Below are 18,280 nucleotides of genomic sequence, written 5' to 3'. Positions count from 1 at the left end.
GAGCCCAAGGTAGTGAGCTGCAATAATCCCCCAGATGCAACAGAGCGTCCTGGCAGAGAATCCCCTATCACCAATCTGAGCTGTGAACCCAGGGCCTGGCATTCACTGTGCCATCTGGGGAAGGAGGAACCCAGGGTCACCTGTGCCTGGCTTGCCTGCCATTCCTGTCATCAGCAAGCCGTCTGGCTCCAAGGGCCTTTCTCACCTGGGTGACACACACGGGGGCCTGGTGAATAGAGGACTTTAATATTTCTGTGCTGGTCAAATGGAACACAGGTGGGATACATGGGGAAGGCCGGGAAGGGGGACTTGCCTCTCGGGAGGGCGGCTTGTGTGTGGGGTAGGGATAGGGGGTTGGTGGTGAATGTGGGGTTCTCCTGGGAAATATCCAAGAAATCTTTCTCAGGGAAGGGGCCTGGTCAGGGTGTCCTGGGCATCCCCTACACCCAGTCCGGGGCCTTGGGTTGTGGGTCCCCCATAGGGGGTCTGCGGAATCTCATTGTTTCCAGCTCTTCTGCTGGAATCCACACTCCGGGCATGAAGGGAACTTGATCCCATGGAGGCATCTGAGGGGTCCCTCCCACCCCCCCCCCTGAAAGCAGCCCAGGGTTGGGGGCAGGGTTCTGCCCTCTCCTGTCTCTGTAGGCAAGGTAGGAGCAGAGGGGAAGTGGGTAGGACCCCTGGACCCTTGGGGGGGGTAGGGAGGGAAGGAGGGGGTCTTGCCACCAACAGACACTGTAAACTTTGGTTTAAAACAATAACTTAAGTGAAGGGAAAGCTTCCGGCCTGGGGCCAGGGGGCAGGGTTGGGAGGGCAGAGTGCTCGGGAGGCGGCAAAAGAAAAAAGCCAACAAAAAGTTTTGGTTTTTGCTTCTGGCATAAGAAAGGTCTTTGGTCATCCGTTTAACTGGTGGGGGGGAGAAGGGGTGCTGAGGGGGGGTGATAGGACCCCATTTCAGGGTACCCATAGGCTGGGGGAGAGGGTAGTTCCAGCCTGGCTTTCTCTGTGCTGTGATGCTCAGGCCACCCATGCACACAGCTCTGAAGGTGCCCAGCATGGGGGTCCCCTCAGTGCTTCCTCAAGTCGGGGTGCCGCAGTAGGACCCAGCAAACAGGGCGGGGTGGAGGCCTGCTTAGTCTAGGCCCTGTCTCAGGTCAGGTGGGGGGAAGGGCAGGGTACAACTTGCTCCACCCCAGCAGCTTGAGGGGTTGGTTTGCAGGTGTAACCCCCAGCCTGCTTGCCCCACTGAATGGGAAGCTGGGGCTGGAGAACTCATTTTCACAGTTGGGGAAAGAAAGTGAGGGAAGATGAACCAGGAAGGGTCCTCTGGCCAGAAACCTCTGCCACAGACAGGGCAGAGGGGATGAAGGTAGGGTTTGTGGGGGTGGCTCAGCCCCGCCTGCGGGTCTCCCCTATGCTAAGGGGCCCTGGAGGGGAGCGCTGGTGGGGAAGGAGAGCCCTGCTGCTGCTGGTGGTGGTTGGGAATACAGGGAGAGGCTGAGAGGGTCTGGGCCCTCCATGTCCAAGGGTTCTGTGTTCTCTTGGGAAGGCAGGTATATGTCTGCCCCCAGGCGTCTGTCAGTCAGGTGATAGAGGGAGCTACTGGCCCAGATCTCCCCTGTCTGAGTCCCCGAAGTGCCTTGAGGTTGGAGGGGCTGTAGAGTGGGGTGGGCGGGCCGGGGTCCAGACTGGGCGGCAGGGTCTTGGCCTGCCCTGCCTGCCCACCCAGCCCTTAGGACATGTCCTCTCCTGCCAGGCCCTCCTCCAGGTCCCTGTCCTCTGGAGGCCCCACAGTGCTGGGGTTGGGGGCGCCCAGGGGAGGCCCAGGCCGCCGGTCTTCCTCTGCCTCTGCAGGCTCCTCTTTGACTTGTATCTGGTGGCTGCGTGAGAAAAGTGATGTGAATATGGGGGTGCCAGGGCCCCCCCACTCTTCCTACAGAATGATCCAGAAGCCCAGGGCCCTGCTAAGATCCCACCATCTCTCCCCAGGCTCTGTGTAAAGAGAAGAGAGAGGCAGAATGGGGAAGTGATGAGGAAGAGTCTGTGGCGGGAGGGAGGGAGGGAGGGAGGGAGGGAAAGGAGGGAGGATAGAGAGAACTGTGGGGAGGAACATAACTGTCCTATGAAGATGGGAGAGATTGCTTGCCCTTTCTGTAGAGATGTGGGGTGGATGAGCCAAGGGGCTTGTATGTGCTCACCTGTACTGAGGAGGGGAGAGGCGAGGGGGACTGCTGCTCCCATTGCTGGGGAGTGGTTCCCCAGGGGCACCCATGTCATCCTGGCTGAGGGGCAGAAGGCTGCTGGCTGAGCCAGGGTTCAGCATACCGGGGCTGCTGAGGAGAGGAAAGCTGCTCTCTGCCAGGGCAGCCTGGAGCACACAAGGTAGGCTTATCAGTGGCTGGAGACCCTTCCCCCTGTCAGAACCCTCATGCAGGGGGCAGATTGATCTAGGTTAGTACCCCCCCCCAACATCCAAACATGCCAGCAAGAATTCTTCACTCCATTGTCCCGCTTTCCTGGAAAATGGGTCTGTCCTAACACCCCCCTACCCCCAATTCCCACCTGGGGACAGAGGAACCTTGTCTGAGGGGCTGAGGGATGGGATCTGGTCGTCTGTACCAGTCTGCATGTGCTATGCCCACCCTTTCCCAAACCCAGGCTTGAAATCAGAGGTGCATGCTGGTATGGAGTTGGGATAGGGCTGAGGCTAAGAGTGGGGTGTGGTCTTTACCCTACTTCCCACCTACCCCGCTCCTCTAGAGGAGGAGGCTAGGCAAAGCCTGGGGCAGGACAGAGGGGAGCAGGTGGGCTCAGTCACCTGGTAGCTGGCGTTGAGTGCCCCATAACTGAGGCCGGAGATCATGTTCTTCACCAGAGTGGGGCTCCTAGGAGAGAGAAGGCACTGTCAACTCACACGTCCACAGATGACCTGCCCCACTCAAAGCCAGGGTAAAAAGAGGCGCCCCACTCTTTCCATGCGAATGGAGTCTGTAGCTGGGTCCTTTCCATCCTCTCTGCTGTTTCTAAAGCACATGGGCCCACAGGGAGCAGGGACTTCCAGCCCTAGAGCTATCTGGAGCTGAGAACAGGACAGCAGGAGCTGGACTCCCAGAATTCCCCTCTCATGGGGCGTGGCCATCAGTTTCTCTGACCATTTTTTCTTATCCTAATCCCCACCCCATAAGCGGCATGCCTTTAATCCTAGCACTCAGGAGGCAGAGCGGGCGGATCTCTAAATCCAAGGCCAGCCTGGTCTACAGCCTGAGTTTCAGAACAGCAAGGGCTACACAGAGAAACCCTGACTAGTAAAACAAAACAAACCAGAACAGAGAACTTCTGACCCTCAGGTTCTCTCTCCCGAGTGCCAGGATTAGGGGCATGCACCACCACGCCTGTTTTCTCAAGTTTGGCAAGCAGAAGCCCGATCTATAGTTTACGTTACTCCTTATACCCAAAGCACACTTTCTGGACCTCTTGAACTTAGGGCAGATGAGCCCTGTGCTCAGACTGTCCCAGGAGCACCATATACCAAGCAGGCTCCAGAAGCCATTGGTACCGGGGAAGCCAAGCTAAGGCCATCACTGCCCCCACCCTGCCGACCCCTATAGAGCCTCTCAGAGGTAGCACAGGGGAGATGCAGAGAAACAACAGGGTCCAGGCTGGTAATGAGAGGACACCACCAAATGTGAAGGCTGGAATATGGGTTCAAGGGTAGGGCACTTTACAGTCTCACCCCTGATCCTGTATAGAAAGCTTGTTGCTTGGGAAGAAGAAACATTCGGTGCTAAAGGTATCTTAGCCTACTTCAGGTCTCTCCTGAGCCTGGGGCCAATGTATGTAGGCAAAGAAGTAGGTGCTGATGTGATAAGGAAAGGTTCTGACCTACTGTGTGCTGGAAAAGAGCATAAATCTGATGTGAGGCCTGTTCCTGGGCCCAGTTCAGCCCCTGGTCCTCTGTCACTGTGAAATAAAGATGTGGGGTCCAGGATTCTTATCCCATGGTGGGAAGAGTTTGAGATGGCAGCTGTCACCGCAGCTCACACCTCAACTCCAGCCATGGACGTCATCTCTCTGGTACCCTGTTCCCCATGATTCCTTCTCTTAGAAGTGAGGACGGAGGATGGCAGTGCCCATCTCCGGATTGTCAGGAATGTCCATGCAGCCTGCTAGGCACACTGGTTTCCTCTACCCTTGACACCCACATTCTCTTCTCGGGGGGTGCATTTGGAACCCAGGGTGTCCCTGTGAAGCAGGAGCTGAGGCCAGGCCAGGCTGGGGGGCAGCTCACCTGGCTGGGGCCCACATACCCTGTCATCTTTGGCGGTCGTCGTTTCTGATACTCCCGCTCATCCACAGTCCACACGGCCCCCTTGACATTCTCCACACGGACGAAACACTTGTGCAGGCTGAGGTTGTGACGCACGGCATTCTGGGGATGCAGTGAATGGGATTCACCCCCGTGCCAATGAACATATGTATGTAGAGAATCTTCCCATGGTCCCACATCTCATGTCCCAGGGAACAGCAACCACGTTCCAGGCACAGGGATAGTGAGAGGGAAGGTTCTTAATGTCTGCCTCATCTCAGAAAGTTAACATCCCTTTAATCCCAGCATTCGGGAGGCAGAGGCCAACCTGGTCTACATAGGGGGTTCAGGCTAGCCTGGACTACGTAAAGGCCCCATCTCAAGAAAATGCTGTTGTCAACAAAAGTAAATTGTCCATTTCTCCATCCTCACTGACCAAACACACTGGCAGAAATCATTCCCAACTTCTGATTTTAAAATTGCACAGGGACCCTGGTGGCTTAGAAAGGGGCACTGTACCTCAGGCACACAGTGCAAATAACTTCGGCAACTATCTCATGGTCCTCGCTACCTTTACTGAAGCCCTAGGAGTTTGGGGGCTGAGGCTTTTAGCTGTGACTCTGGACAGCTTCCTGGGAGCACAGGCATCCAGTGGGGTCTAATACATACACCTGGAAACCAAGTTCTGACTTGAAAAGACAGTCTAAATGCACAACCGTGAGACAAGAGAGAGGGTAAGACATCTTGTCACTACCTCCTCCTGGAAAGAGAACTTCAGAAATTGAGGTCACCTGGTTGGTAGGACACATGGGTGGGGGCTGCTAGGCCCATTTCCCTCTGGAAGTCTGGGTGAGGGCGCTGATCTACCATCTCCCGTCCCTAGGTCCCTTGGTCCCACCTCCATATCTCCACTCTCACCAGCGGCCCCAGCTCTGTCCCCATTACCTGTCCCCATCAGTGTCTCTTCCAATTCGCCCACCCCGTCTCCTCTTTACATTTCTAAACGGGGAAGAAAGCGGGCAGGGCGGGCAGTGGGTGCCCCTGGAGATCCCCTCTCCCTCTCTTCCATCCAACTCTTGCCTCTTGCAACTGGCCCGATTTCATTACCAATTTTAATTTGCCTCTAATTAAATCCTGTGTATTTTTCCGACTCGCTTGCTAATCCACGAGGGAGGCGGGCGGTTGGAGTGGAATCTCACGGAGCGATAATTACAAAGGGCCTAATCACGCCGGGGCTCCTGCCTCGGAATAAATTTGCCCGCATTACGGGGCTCCGATCCTCCGCTTTGCAAATGAGAATGACCCCAATTTCCGAGGGTGGCCTCGCCGGGGCTTTTTTCCCTCGTTTCGAAGCCTGATTCGTGACGAGAGACTAATTCGTTACGCTGAAACATTAACGGCAATTTAAGGGGTCTGGCGGGGGCTGCGTAAACAAAAGGATGGGCCCACAACACAGGCCCTAGGAGGGGATGGGCATGGGAGGGCTGCTGAGGACCATCGACTTGGCAGATGGTAGCTCTGTCCCTAGACATGGCAGCTGGCTTGGCACACGCCCACTCCCCAGCCTGGATGCTTTAGGTCTAAAGCAGGCAGCATACCCTATGGATGGGGACCAGAAGGGGTGGAAGTGGGGATCAAGAAATCCAAATGATGTAGAGAGAGGTGACCCGGAGAAGGCAAAATAATGTAGAGCGGAGACCCGGAGAAGGCACAAAATAGATGGGGCCGAAGCAGAGGGAAGAAGCCACAAGTTACATTTCCCCCAGTAGCATGAATGAAGTTGGCCGGGTTGAAAAGAACTCTCAAAGTCAGTGTGGATTTCATGCCAACATAGTCTGACCTGCCAGGGCAGTGTGGCACCCCTGGGTGGTGCAGGTAGTAGCACTGAATCAGAACCAGATTAGGGTTGTGTGTGAGAGATGAACCAGGCCAAGGGGAGGCTCTCGGGACGGCCGCTGAGAGGCTCTGAAAGCTCCGGAACCAGCTCTACACTGTACTCAACTTTAGGTGATGGGATTGTATCATCTGTAAAGTCTGCCGTCTGACCTAGCCTAGACGTTGAGGTTGGATCAGGTGGCTCTTAAAACACGATGCTGGCTCAAAAAGAGGGCAGGGCCCTGGTTGCCAGGAAGTGACATCACTCATAGCCAATCAGATGGCTGCCCCTGCCTCACGGTCTCTCTAATCTTTGGGAGCGTGGCATAGGGAAAAATGCCGTGATAGGCCCTTCTAGTAGTCCTTTGTACGTTACCAAAGTAGAAAAAGCTGGGCAGCTGCAGATCCCACCCAGTGCTTGACGGTGCCCCAGGCCTCCGTTACACAGTTGACAGAGACCCGGCATATTGCAGGAGGTGGTCTGTTTGACTGCAGTTTCTTCACTGGCCAGCAGGGGGACCCGAGAGCCAGGAATACAATTAGGGTTCTGAGAGCCTCCCTCTCCTGATCTAGACTTCCTGAAAGGGCCAATACTCCACCCCCCACTTCCTCCTCCTCGTCGACTCCACCTTAATTTAGACACCACCTTCCCATCTTGCTGCATAGTGCAAGACACACACATGGTGCGCGCGCATACCCTCTCTCGACCGTGGAATGGTTTAGTGTCCCAGCCTACATCTCTGGCCCATTTTCCTAGGGCCCTGCATTCCTCTGGTCTCCTAGGAAAATGCTTATGACTGAAAGTGTTACATGTCTAATTGAATAGAGACAATTATCTCCCTGCCACTGGTGAGCCGGGAGGTGGGTTATCCATTTGTGTCCCTGGGAATGGTCTATAGGCCTCAGTCTACCCATGTGTTGGGGCCAGCAAACACCTTCGACCTCTCCCTGGACATCATTAGCTACGGAATCTAGACTCATGAATTTACCCCAGGACCTGCCACTAAGATGACTGTCAACCCTCTGGAGGCCCTGTCTCAGGAGGCTGGATTCTTTGTACTGTACAAGAGAGAAGTAAGTCTTCCCACTAAAGAGACATTGGAAGGCTGGCCAAGGTCATTAAAAGGAAGACACTGTGTTTGCCTCGTTCACGAAGGGCTGGGTTCCACACCCAGCAACTGCCTAACTGGGTGTGGAGATGTTCACTTGAAATCTTGGCACCAGGGGAGGTGCATTTGCAGGACGGTCATTTGAACCCAGAGGTTTTAAGACCAGCTGAGACATTACAGCAAGTTCCTGGATTTACAAAAAGGGATTTGGGAACACTGGAGTTCCTGCTGAGGGCTGTTTGTGGCCCTGGTGGGTCTATTTCTGCAGAAGTGTTGGGGGACAAAGTGTTAGGTGGCCTTGGCCTCAGTAGGATGTGGCAGTTTAGGGAAGAAAGTCAGGATGAGAGCAGGCCTTACCTTCCAGGTGGCCGTGTTTCTTCGAAAATAGGCGAACATCCTGGTGAACCAGTTATAGATTTCATTTAGAGTCAGCTGCCTATCTGGAGTTTCCAGAATGGCCTGCAGGTAAGGAAAGGGCAAAGAGACCCTCAGCCTAGATCTGGAGGCTCCATGGCCCTGTGTTTCCACCCTTTTATGTACCCCACTCCCCCCGTGAAGACAGACCTGTGGCAAAGTGTGTGGACCAGATGGATAGATGCAGGAGACTGGCAGTCCCCACTAGGTTAATGAGCTAAGAGAGCTCAGGGTATGGGGAGCCCGGCGTGCAGAGGCTACACATGTGCACAAGGGACATGGAAACCTCTTTGGGGTTGGGGGGGGGCAAGGCTTCACGTGCCTTATCCTGAGGAAGCACATAAGCACTATTGTTGAGGCGGTTGGGAATTTTCATTATTTGGGCAAAGTGCACCCCAAGAGTGTGAGAGAATACAGACCTGTGGTTAGTACCACAGAATAGCCACATGTTAGTATGTCCGTGTGTTTATGAATAGCAAGTGTGATCATTAAGAACGTGAGGACTGTGGACAGGAGCGAAGGAACAGAAAAAGAGGGAGCTAAGAGCACATAAGCAGAAATGAGCGTCACACTGTGGCCCGTAAAGCTGAATAGGAATGTACCCAGTGAGCCCAGGCAGACTAAGTCACAGCCTGCAGGAGGGAGACTGGATGAGGGGGTCCCAGGAGCTATCAGAGGCCTGGGTGCAGCTAACTTGCCTTCCCACACTTCTTGCCTTCCGTGCTTACCTGGCGGATAAGGGAGGCGTAGGTGAAGGGGGGCCTGACGTCGGCGTTCTTGTAGAACTCATGATTCTGGGCCAGCTCTGGGAGAGAGACAGGCAGAAGGTGAGGCAGCCAGATTGGGAACCCCCATGGGGGTGGGGTTCCCACCCACAGCAGCCTCACCTGAGGAGATGGGGGAGCAGAATTTGTCGTTGCTTCTCCTGCGGGCAGGGCCCCCACCGTGCAAAGAGGCAGAGCCCAGGCCAGGGGGACGTAGGGGTGTGACAGGGGCAGCGGCTGAGGTTGGGGGGTGCACGAGGCCATCTGGGAACGGGTCTGCGGAGACGGTCACCTTGGAGGATGAAGAGGAGCCAGGTGCTGGGTTCACTTGTGAGCAGCGGGGTAGGTGCTGAGAAAAGCACCTAGAGGCTGCTCCCTGAAGGCCAGGGCTATGCTGCGGGAGGGCTGGGGGTGCCGGGGTGGGGGTGGGGGCAGGGCACTCACTGGCTGGCTGAAGGGCTTGGGCTCTGAAGGCCGCATGTGCAGATGTGCCATCATGGCCTGCAGTCTCTCACTCTCCTTGGCCAGCTGTGAAAAGACACAGGCAGGGAGGGGCACAGTGAGGGGGCGATGGGTCCTTATCCCCTACAGGGTACCTGTCACCGTCTCCGGAGGACCACTCAGAAAGTCCCAACATACGCACGTGTACATACACACACACACACCCCAGCTCCCTTTCCCTCTCACACACACATCCCTCCCCACCTGTCATACACATACACACACACAAACACACACACACACCTACCACCTTTTCCTTACCTCTCTCTTTTACACAAACACCCCTCCTCCTATCTCTCTGTTATACATACACACATCTTCCTCTCCCCAGCCCCCCCCACGCTTGAGCACATTTGTACACACACACATACCTATCTTCCTTTCTTTTCTCTCTCTCACACACACACCCCTCCCCCACCTCTGTCACAAACACACAAACATGAGCACATGCACACAGATGCATACACGCATGCACACTCCTGGGCTCACGCTCCCTTTCCCTACCTCTACCTCTCACATACACAGACACACCCCCTCACCCTCCCCCCCCCTCACAGAGGCACCTGTTGTCTCTGTGCCTCATGTCTGAAAACTTGCTAAAGGCCTTGGCCATTCTTTGCCCCTCTGGACTCCCATCTCCTCCTCGAGACCAGGATGTGAAGCTCTCTCCCTTTCTCCACAGGTGTCTAGGCTCACACCACCCGACACAATGGGAACCTTCTTTCAACCAGCAATGTGCCTTTTCTCCCCATGGAAAGCAGAATTCAAGGCTGAACAACCCCAGTGCCTGCCGGCTCACTATTGAAGAGGTGTGTGGGAATGGATAAATGATTTATAATTCTTCCATTCATAAATCTGATGCATCTTTTACAACTACCCTCTCTACCCCCTATGAGGAGTCAGAGATGGTCAAACATAGGCGGCTAACTCGGTGACTCTCTTAAGGACTTGATAGCAAGGGATCTAATCCCAGTCCCTCCATTTCCTGAGTGGCTACTTTGTTCTTCATGCTCCCCAGGCCTGTGCTATATGAGGATGTCAGTATCCTGCAGGCAGACTACTCTGAGGATGCTTTGAGCTACCTAAATGGCTGAAGAAGCCACACAGCAGGCCTATACAGTAGCCATTCATTAGTCTTGGTTTTCCATAGTATATAAAACAGCTCCCTGTGTAAGGGGCCTCAGCCTTGCTCGACCTCACTGCTCAACCGCCCTCACCTCACACCATGGTAAACAAGACCTAGAGAGCAGAAGATGGTGGCTCTGACCATAGGACCCCCCCGGGCCCCTCCCTGTACACCCTCGTGCCACACCTGGATCTCCAGCTGTTGGACCACCTGCATCTGCACGCGGCATTGGGCCGTGCTCCGGTCATCCAAAGCATGTTCTGTGTTGAGGTGTCTTAGAGAGGAGGAGGGCAGGGAAGAGAATGAGCTCTGGGGCTTTCCTGCTTTACCTCTCTAACCCATCCTCCAACCCGGAGTCTGTCAGCCAGCCCTTAGCCAGAAAAGCAGACAGAAGAAGAGATACAAAGAAGAGAAGGGTAGAACAAAGGGGGGGGGTGCAGCAGCCGAGGAAGCTTTCTCCTCAGCCTCCTTTGATGTCTTAGCTAAAACCGGGCTACAGAGAGATCTAATTGCAAATGAACTAATTAAGTAAACCTCTGACGAAGCGTGAAAACAATTTGTTTGACCCTGATGCTGCAAGGGTCCGGGAGACAGCGGAGTTAATCAGTCAGTGACAGAGCTTGGCACGGTGGTGGCAGAGCTGACCGCCTGCTGCCAGCCGCCTGTCTGCCTCCCACCCTGCCTGTCCTTGGCTGGCCATCACTCTCCAGGATGTGGAGAGAGAGGCTTCCTCCTCTGACACCACTGATCTGGAGTGGGAGAGAGTTGGGGGAGAAGCTGCCAGCAGGAATGGGGGGGGGGGAGCAGCGGAAGAGCTAGGCCACCCCACTGCTCTGGTTGGCTCAGCTCTGCTCAAACATTAGGACCCCAGGTGACAAGAGCAAGCAGGACAGAGAGGGTTTCCCCAGGGAGAAGGATGGGTGATACCTACTTGATAAACTGGCCCAGGTCTTCGCACAGGGTCTCGCAGCCTGGCCACTTGCATTCTCCGTGTCCATAAAGAGGGTGGGAACTGGGGGTCTCCTCATGGGAGGAGCTGGAAGGGGAGGGAAAAGGTAGTAGTCAGAGCTGCGGATTCCCTCTCCTCAGCAGCCCTGGGCCCAGCTTTTGTCTCTACTACTGGTTTAGCATTCTGTATACCCGGAGCTCCAGCCCCTCCCCCCTCTAGGTCCCCACCACAGTGCCACCCTCGGGCTTCCAAGTACAACCCAGGGCAGGGCCTTGCCACGTGCTAGCCCCAGGGCCGTCCATACCTGTCTCTCCGAGGTGTGAGCACAGTGGGTTGTCCGTTGGGTAAGGGGTGGTGGGAAAGGGGAGGGGAGACCTTGGGGGGGCTGGCGAACGAGGTAGCGGTAGCAGCCGTGCTGGCGAGGTCCAGCCCCTCCTGCCTGCCGCTGTCCTCAGCAGGCTGCCCCGGGGCACCCTCGCCTTTCCACAGCTGGGGCAGGTCTGTCGGGCACACGGCTGCTGCGGGAAATAGAGGCTGGCTGGCTGGGAGCGCAACGTAGGGCCTGTGCCTTATCCGGGGCTTAGTGAACGCTGTGGGGTTGGGGGCGGGGTGGGGCATTGCTCACCTTGCGGGAGGGCCTGGAGGGGCCCTGAGGCTTGGCTAGGCTGCAGGCTGACCAGCCCCTGCCTCTGTAGGTTGAGCAAGTGCTGTTGCTGCAACTGTTGCATCTGCAGGAGCTGCTGCTGGAAGGCCAGCTGTTTGTTCCCCAGAGCCTGGGAGGGAGCCCGAGGGGGTGGGCAGAGAGGGGCGCCGTTGGCCTCAGCCGTGCCATCTGGCCCCCACGCTGCCGCCACCCCCTCCCAGGGCCTGTCAGCCCCTGGAGCTGTCGTGGTAGCGTCTGCAGCTGTAGCTTCTCTGCTCCCGGCCCAGCTTCCATAAGGCTGCATGCCTTCTCGCAGTAAACACACGCATGCACGCACGCACGCACACGCGCAAACACACACAGCCAGACCCAGACACGCAGCACGACGCCCTCCCTCCTCCCTCCTCCTCCTTGGCGGCAGCTTCGGCGATGCACGCTACAGCTGTGTGCTGGGGAGGGTGGAGGGTGGTGATGGTGGGGTCTCTCTCTCTCATCCTAGTGATCGATGAGCCCGTCAGATCTGGGGACCACTCCCATCTGGAGGAGACCTTTCCCACTTGGCTCAGGGCCCCCCTTCTTCTGGGGTGGGGGAAGACCTCACTCCTCCCCCAATCCAGTCCTAGTTTTGATACAGTGCTAAAGGAGTGGATGGGACATGCCCAGCCTCAGCTGAGTCCTGGAACAGTGACGTCACTGCTGCCCAGACACTCGCTCCTGCATATATGTTCCCCGTCTCTCCCATTCAGTTCTTCACACAGGGCACTGACAAGTCAGACTGTCAGCAGGTTTCCTGAGCCCAGAGAGCCAAGCATGGTCTGGATGTCTCTGCCTGCCTGCCCTGGAGGGTGGGCTGGTGTATATTTGGGGTGGCAATTCATTGAGGCAAGAGGATAAACAGCTTAGAGAAATCAAAACCAGATCTGTAGCAGTTGAAGGCACACTGGAAGGGCTGAGGGGGTGGGGAATACCTGGCTACTATCAGAGCAAGAGCAGCTGTCTGGGAAGGGGCAACCAGGAAGTAGGGCTGCAGTCTTGGGGGTGGGGGGCTGATGTAGCCTCTCAGGAGGAACCGTTGCAGAAGGTGGAGCAGAAGGCAAGGTTCAGGAGTTACAAGGATAAATTGGTGAGGGCCGCCCAAGGCATCATGGGACAAGACAGAGACTAGGGCAGGCTGAGGGATACTGCTGAGAGTCCTCAGGATGGGACAGCTGGCTCTCCAGGGACAACGCAAGCAGGGAGATGGCATGACCGGAATCCACTGCATATAGGCAAAGACCATCAGACACATCTGATGGCTTGCACACACTCTCACACACATGTGCAGAGACAATACAGTTTGAGGCAAGGAAAGAAGGAAAGGTTAGGGATAAATGGAGACACGTGAGCATTTGCCCCTAACGTCTTCCTCGAACCCTTTCCTTACAACTTTTTTCTTTCTTCTGTTTTCTACTATTCCCACAAGGCCTTTCTGTTTGTCAGGCTAGAGAAGGCTGGGCTGTAGGCGTTGGGACTAGAGCCCTCAGGGGACATCCCTGAAGGAGGCTGGGCCCTGCTGTACACTCACCTCTTTGGGCTGCTGTTTCCCAGCCTGCTGCTGGGTGAGGAGCTGCAAATGGAGCTGCTCTTGCTGCTTCTTGTAATATTCCTGCAGCTGGGGGAATAAGAGAGGGCAGTTTCCGGAGCTGCTAGACACCAACCCAGCCCTGCCTTGCAGACAAGACAGGGGAGTTCAGTGAGCAGGGCCAGGCACGGAGACCTAATCTCTTCAGCATGCCTCAGTGTGTGTGTGTATTGGGGATTGGGAGGCATGGTGTTCCAATCCTTCGGCCTGCTCCTCCAGAGTGGGGTCAACACATGAGAAAAAAGTGCTGGGAAAATACTGGGGACTGTCCCAGGAGCCCTGGAGGAATGGAGGTCCACCCGGTATGGGCAGCCCTAGGTCCTCAGTGAGGCTCAGGGAGGGAGTGGTAGGGTGGGAGGTGGGGGGCAGAGTGTGTGTGGAGGTGTCTGCCCTGGGGCTCAACTCACCTGCTGGAGCATGAGAGCTTGTTGCTGCTGCAGCAAAGCCTGCAGCTGAGGTGGGGACAGGATCTGCTGCATCTGCTGGGGGGTAAGCATCTGCTGGGACATCATGGCCACAGATACCGGCACCTGTGAGATTGACCCCGTGAGTCAGAGGCAGGACCCAGGGCCCCACCCACAGCATGGCAGAGTAGCTCCCAGTGTACCTGCCTGGCTTCATATTCTAGCTCTCCTACCTAGGGGGCTGTGTCTCTTTTGACTTTTTGCTTTTCATATTACTTACTACTACTACTATTGTTGTTATTTTTTTTTTCAGGAGGTGATGAGACAGGGTGTCATTATCTGTCCCAGGTTGGCTTTGAACTCCTAATCTTCCTATTTCCCAAGTGCTGGGATCGCAGGCCTATGCTGCTATACTTCATTTGTTTTATTTGAAGACATCTCATTCTGGAGCCCAGGCTGGTCTCGAACTCCTCTGGTCTCAGCACTTCCAAGTGCTGTGATTACAGAGTGACCCACACACTGTAGAGCTCTGGCTCCAGACATATAATTTACCCTGTTCTCCGATAAAAAATGACCAGTGCCAACCTCTTCAGGCTACTAGCGGATTAGCAAGAACAGCAGTCGGAGGCTAGCTCGTAGCGGTGGCATTAGAACGGCTGCGAGCGTAGGATGCCTGCTTCCAGATGTGGGAGATGAGATGGCACAGGAACAGACCACTGGGCCACTTCCTCTCATTTCGCATGTTTGAGACTACTAGCCGAGGTGAGCCTGCGGGGGAGGGCAGCTGAGACAGAACCAAAGCTGTCCTCCTGCTGCACACGGGGATGACTGCCCGAAATCCCGACACGCAGCAGATCTCATGTCTGGCGCACATAACAAATTCTGGGCCGGCCAGAGCTCTGTGGTGAGATCCTGTCTTCCCCAAAGCAGCACCCTTGACGTGATCACACCCTGGTCCCACACTCGGTGATCCAGAGCAGAGACCCAGAGAGCACACACTCCTGGGACCGTCCTGGTGAATGTGCATATGAGAGGAGTGGACGGCATAGTAGGCCAGCAGGCTTAGAGTTCCTTGCCCTTTCTGGGATGTCACTGTCCTCAAATACATAGTTGGGCTTCAGGAAATGAACTCAGGATCCATGAAGCCCAAACGGGGGGTGGGGTGGGGGGGGCTGTCTGTCTCCTGATCCTGTTTGCACTCTCTAGGAGGTGCAGGGTTCACCTATAGAAAATGCCTTCAGAGAAAACAATGACATCATATGTTCCCTTTGCTCTACCTTCTCTGAGCTTCCCCAGCCACAACAATGCAGCTTAAGCCAGGACACAGTCCTACAGTGGCAGCCAGATGCTCCCACAGGGCTGTCTGTATCCTCACCACTCTGTGAGCCCGGCACACATGTGACTAACTTTTTACTCCCGTGCCCCAATGCAGGAGCTGGGGCACAAAAGGTGCTCAGCTAAGCACTTGCTCCCGGAACTGAAGGGGCCTTTCCCAACTGACCAGAAGTTGTAGGCTTTGGACCCAGAGGGAGAGGAGGGGGATGGGCTGACAGGAAGTAAGTGAGCAAGCAAGTCTAGGGTGGAGATGGGCTAGGTGTCTAGAGGATCCTTCCCTTGACCCCTTGTGAGACAGGGGAGGAGTTGCCCTCCCTTCCCCCCACATCCCATCTCAGGCCTCAGCTCTGAGCTAACCCTTAAACCAGAGATTAGAAAGCCCTCAAGCAAGAGGAACTAGCTTCCCCCTACTCAATTCTTTTCCCACCCGTAACCAGTGGCTAGGCTCTGCTCCTGACGTTCCCCCAATACTGTGAGCCCAGATCTGTCTTGAAGCCCCCAGGAAGGGTGACAATCCAGCTGTTAGTCTCAGGCACGAACAGACCTGGCTGAAAGCCTCTGGGGCCCTTGTGGGCTTTTGTTTTTAGGACCCATTCTTACCCAGAAGTGAATGGGACAGGTCAGGTGGCTCTGACAACCCTGAGATTTGAGCTCTTGTCTACAAAGGCCAGGGGTCCCACCACAGGCAGGCCTAGAGGATGGCAGACAGGATCTGGGCTAGGCTAACTTGAAGTGGTCCTGTAGCTCAGCTCTCAGGGTGACTGCCCTCTTTAACCCCAAAGCTGAGGATGTGATTCTGTTGGCAGAGCTTGCCTAGCTGCCAAAAGCCCTGGGGTGAACCCAGCACTGTATAAAGTCAGGTGTGGTAGCATCTAAGCATTAGAAAGCAGAGGCAAGCTGGAGAGATGGCTCAGCAGTTAAGAGCACTGACTGCTCTTCCAGAGGTCCTGAGTTCAATTCCCAGCACCCACATGGTGGCTCACAACCATCTGTAACGGGATCTGATGCCCTCTTCTGGTGTGTCTGAAGACAGCGACAGTGTATATATATATATAAAATATAAAGAAAGCAGAGGCAGGAGAATCCTAAGTTTGTTATCTTTGACTATATATTGAGTTTGAGGACAGCTTGGGATACATGTGACACTGACCCAGAATGTGATAAAATAAACAAAAACAACAACAACTTTGCCAGACAGTAGGGGTGGCATATACCTTTCATCCCAGCACACAGGAGGTGGATCTCAGTTTGAGGCCAGCCTGGTCTACAAAGCAAGTTCTAGGATAGCCAGGGCTACACAGAGGAACCCTGACTTGAGAACCCAAAAATAAATAAGCAATCACTTAAGTAAATGAAAAGGAAAAAAAAAAAAAGACAGTTACCACCAAGGCAAGAAACCTAGGTCACCTGCCTGAGGAACTTGGGCTTGAGGCATGTCAGCCTCTCAATTGGGGGGCTCCCCATGAGAAGAGGAAGGGGAGGAAAGCTACAGTATATGCTCAGTGTTGGGGTGCTTCCCGCCTGAGTCCCTGAGGCACAGAACCTAGCTCCACTGTCTTGCCTCAGCAGCCTAACCTTAGAGATCCTCCTCCTCTTCCCCTGTTTTTTTGAAGCAGGGTCTCTCTGCATAGCCCTGGCTATCCTGGAGTTGGCTTTGTAAACAAAGCTGGCCTTGAATTTCACTCAGGGGCCTACCTACCTCTGCCTCCAAGTGCTGGGCTTAAAGGTGTGTACCACCACTGCCTAGTTTATTCTTTTTCTTTTAAAAATATAATTTAATATTATTATTGTTGTTGTTGTATGTGTATGTATGTGTGTGAGAGAGGAGACAGGAGGGAGGGAGGGAGGGAGACCTCCACAAAGGACAACTTTTGGAAGCTGGTTCTCTTCCCATCATGGGTTCTAACCGTGGCAGCCATGCTTGGGTGGCAGGCACTTTTACCCACTCTTTGAAACCAGTAAGCATCATTGTCCCTACCTGGCTCCCTGGGATTTGAACACCTTCCCTTCTTGGCCTTACAAAGGAGGAAATAAAGATGCTGCTGACTTACGTAGGTGCCAGGCAGGCGGCTGAACCCGCCATTTCCCCCTGAATGTTCAGGGCAACCACTGAGTCCTGTCCAGTAGGGAGACCCAGAGGATCCTTCTGGGCACCAGGATGTGAATGACTGACAATGTGGCCTATTCTTCCTTGGGGCTTTTTCACTTGGAGACGGGAATGGAAGAGATGATCTTAAAAGGCATTTCTGGCCCCTGTGCCTCTTGCCAGTTGGCTGTGAAGCCTCAGTGGACATCTAGGTAGCCTTCACCCTACGTTCTGTCTCCAGGTGGCTGGCCCAGAGGGGCTCTGAAGTGAGTGGTGGCCCTTCTTCTCACCAGTCCCTGCAGACTCTCTGGGCTGGGCTGGGTCAGTAGGACACCGGTCAGCTGGGAGCCCCTGTCTAGAGACCGGCTTAGGCAGCTAAACGGCCCATGGTGCCATGGCAGGGAGAATGCTGGCTGAAGTCTTAGCCAACTCGGCTCAGGCCCTAGCCCTCCACCCACTTCAAGTGCAGGAAAGACAGTGGTAGCCAGGAGTTGGGTGGAGTGCCTATGATCCCAGCACATGGAGTGTGAGGCAGGAGCATTACTTCAAGTCAGAGGCCAGCATAGGCAATATAGCGAATTCCAGGCTAATCAGAACTACAGCTGTAAGACCTTGTTCCAAAGAGCTAAATAAAACGAGGCTAGGAAGGAGGGTAGGAATGCAGCTTCGTGGTAGATTTATCCAAACTCCCAGAGCTCTGGGTTTAACTCCTGGCACTACACAAACTAGGGGTGGGGGTGCATGCCTATAATCCTAGGTGGAGACAGAAGGATCAGACGTTCAAGGTTCTATTCCTCTATATCTGCATACAGAACTGGAGGCTAGCCTGGGCTACATGAGACCCTATCTTTTGTTTTGTTTTTCAAGACAGGTTTTCTCTGTGTAGCCCAGGCTTTCCTGGAACATGCTCTGTAGATCAAGCTGGCCCTGAACTCAGATATCTGCTTGCCTCTGCTTCTTGAGTGCTGAGATTGAAGGTGTGCCCCCCCCCCTCGGCTTAGCCAGGACCCTATCTCAAACAAAACAAAGAACAAAACTTCATAGAACACCAAGAAAAGGCACACTGTTTGGAACTGGGGGAGCCGACAAACCAATGAACCTGGCCCTCGTTATCTCCCCGAAATTCCTGGTGCCTGCTCGACCCCCA

General features: G+C 54.8%; 1 protein-coding gene across 2 annotated transcripts in view; it reads right to left on the bottom strand.

Annotated features, from left to right (window-relative positions):
* Nucleotides 1-268: 268 nt before the first annotated feature.
* FOXP4 (forkhead box P4) overlaps nt 269-18,280 on the bottom strand; it is a 52,616-nt gene continuing 34,604 nt past the window's right edge. Inside the window, exons 4-17 of one of the 2 annotated variants that reach the window (XM_080917286.1) lie at nt 13,716-13,838; nt 13,252-13,338; nt 11,670-11,817; nt 11,349-11,562; nt 11,027-11,131; nt 10,282-10,369; nt 8,913-8,996; nt 8,592-8,760; nt 8,433-8,509; nt 7,648-7,749; nt 4,308-4,429; nt 2,819-2,885; nt 2,199-2,368; nt 269-1,880 (exon numbers count right to left, since the gene is read on the bottom strand). In XM_080917286.1, the coding sequence (XP_080773412.1) occupies nt 1,733-1,880; nt 2,199-2,368; nt 2,819-2,885; nt 4,308-4,429; nt 7,648-7,749; nt 8,433-8,509; nt 8,592-8,760; nt 8,913-8,996; nt 10,282-10,369; nt 11,027-11,131; nt 11,349-11,562; nt 11,670-11,817; nt 13,252-13,338; nt 13,716-13,838 (1,704 nt within the window). In that variant the 3' untranslated portion in view covers nt 269-1,732. The remainder of the gene's footprint in view (nt 1,881-2,198; nt 2,369-2,818; nt 2,886-4,307; nt 4,430-7,647; nt 7,750-8,432; nt 8,510-8,591; nt 8,761-8,912; nt 8,997-10,281; nt 10,370-11,026; nt 11,132-11,348; nt 11,563-11,669; nt 11,818-13,251; nt 13,339-13,715; nt 13,839-18,280) is intronic. The other variant, XM_080917287.1, reaches the window with a different exon arrangement.

The sequence above is a fragment of the Micromys minutus genome, assembly GCF_963924665.1.
Source record: "Micromys minutus genome assembly, chromosome: 5".
In the NCBI taxonomy this organism is placed as follows: Eukaryota; Metazoa; Chordata; class Mammalia; order Rodentia; family Muridae; genus Micromys; species Micromys minutus.
Note: the sequence above shows the minus strand (reverse complement) of the source record. Positions and strands in the feature narration are given on the sequence as shown.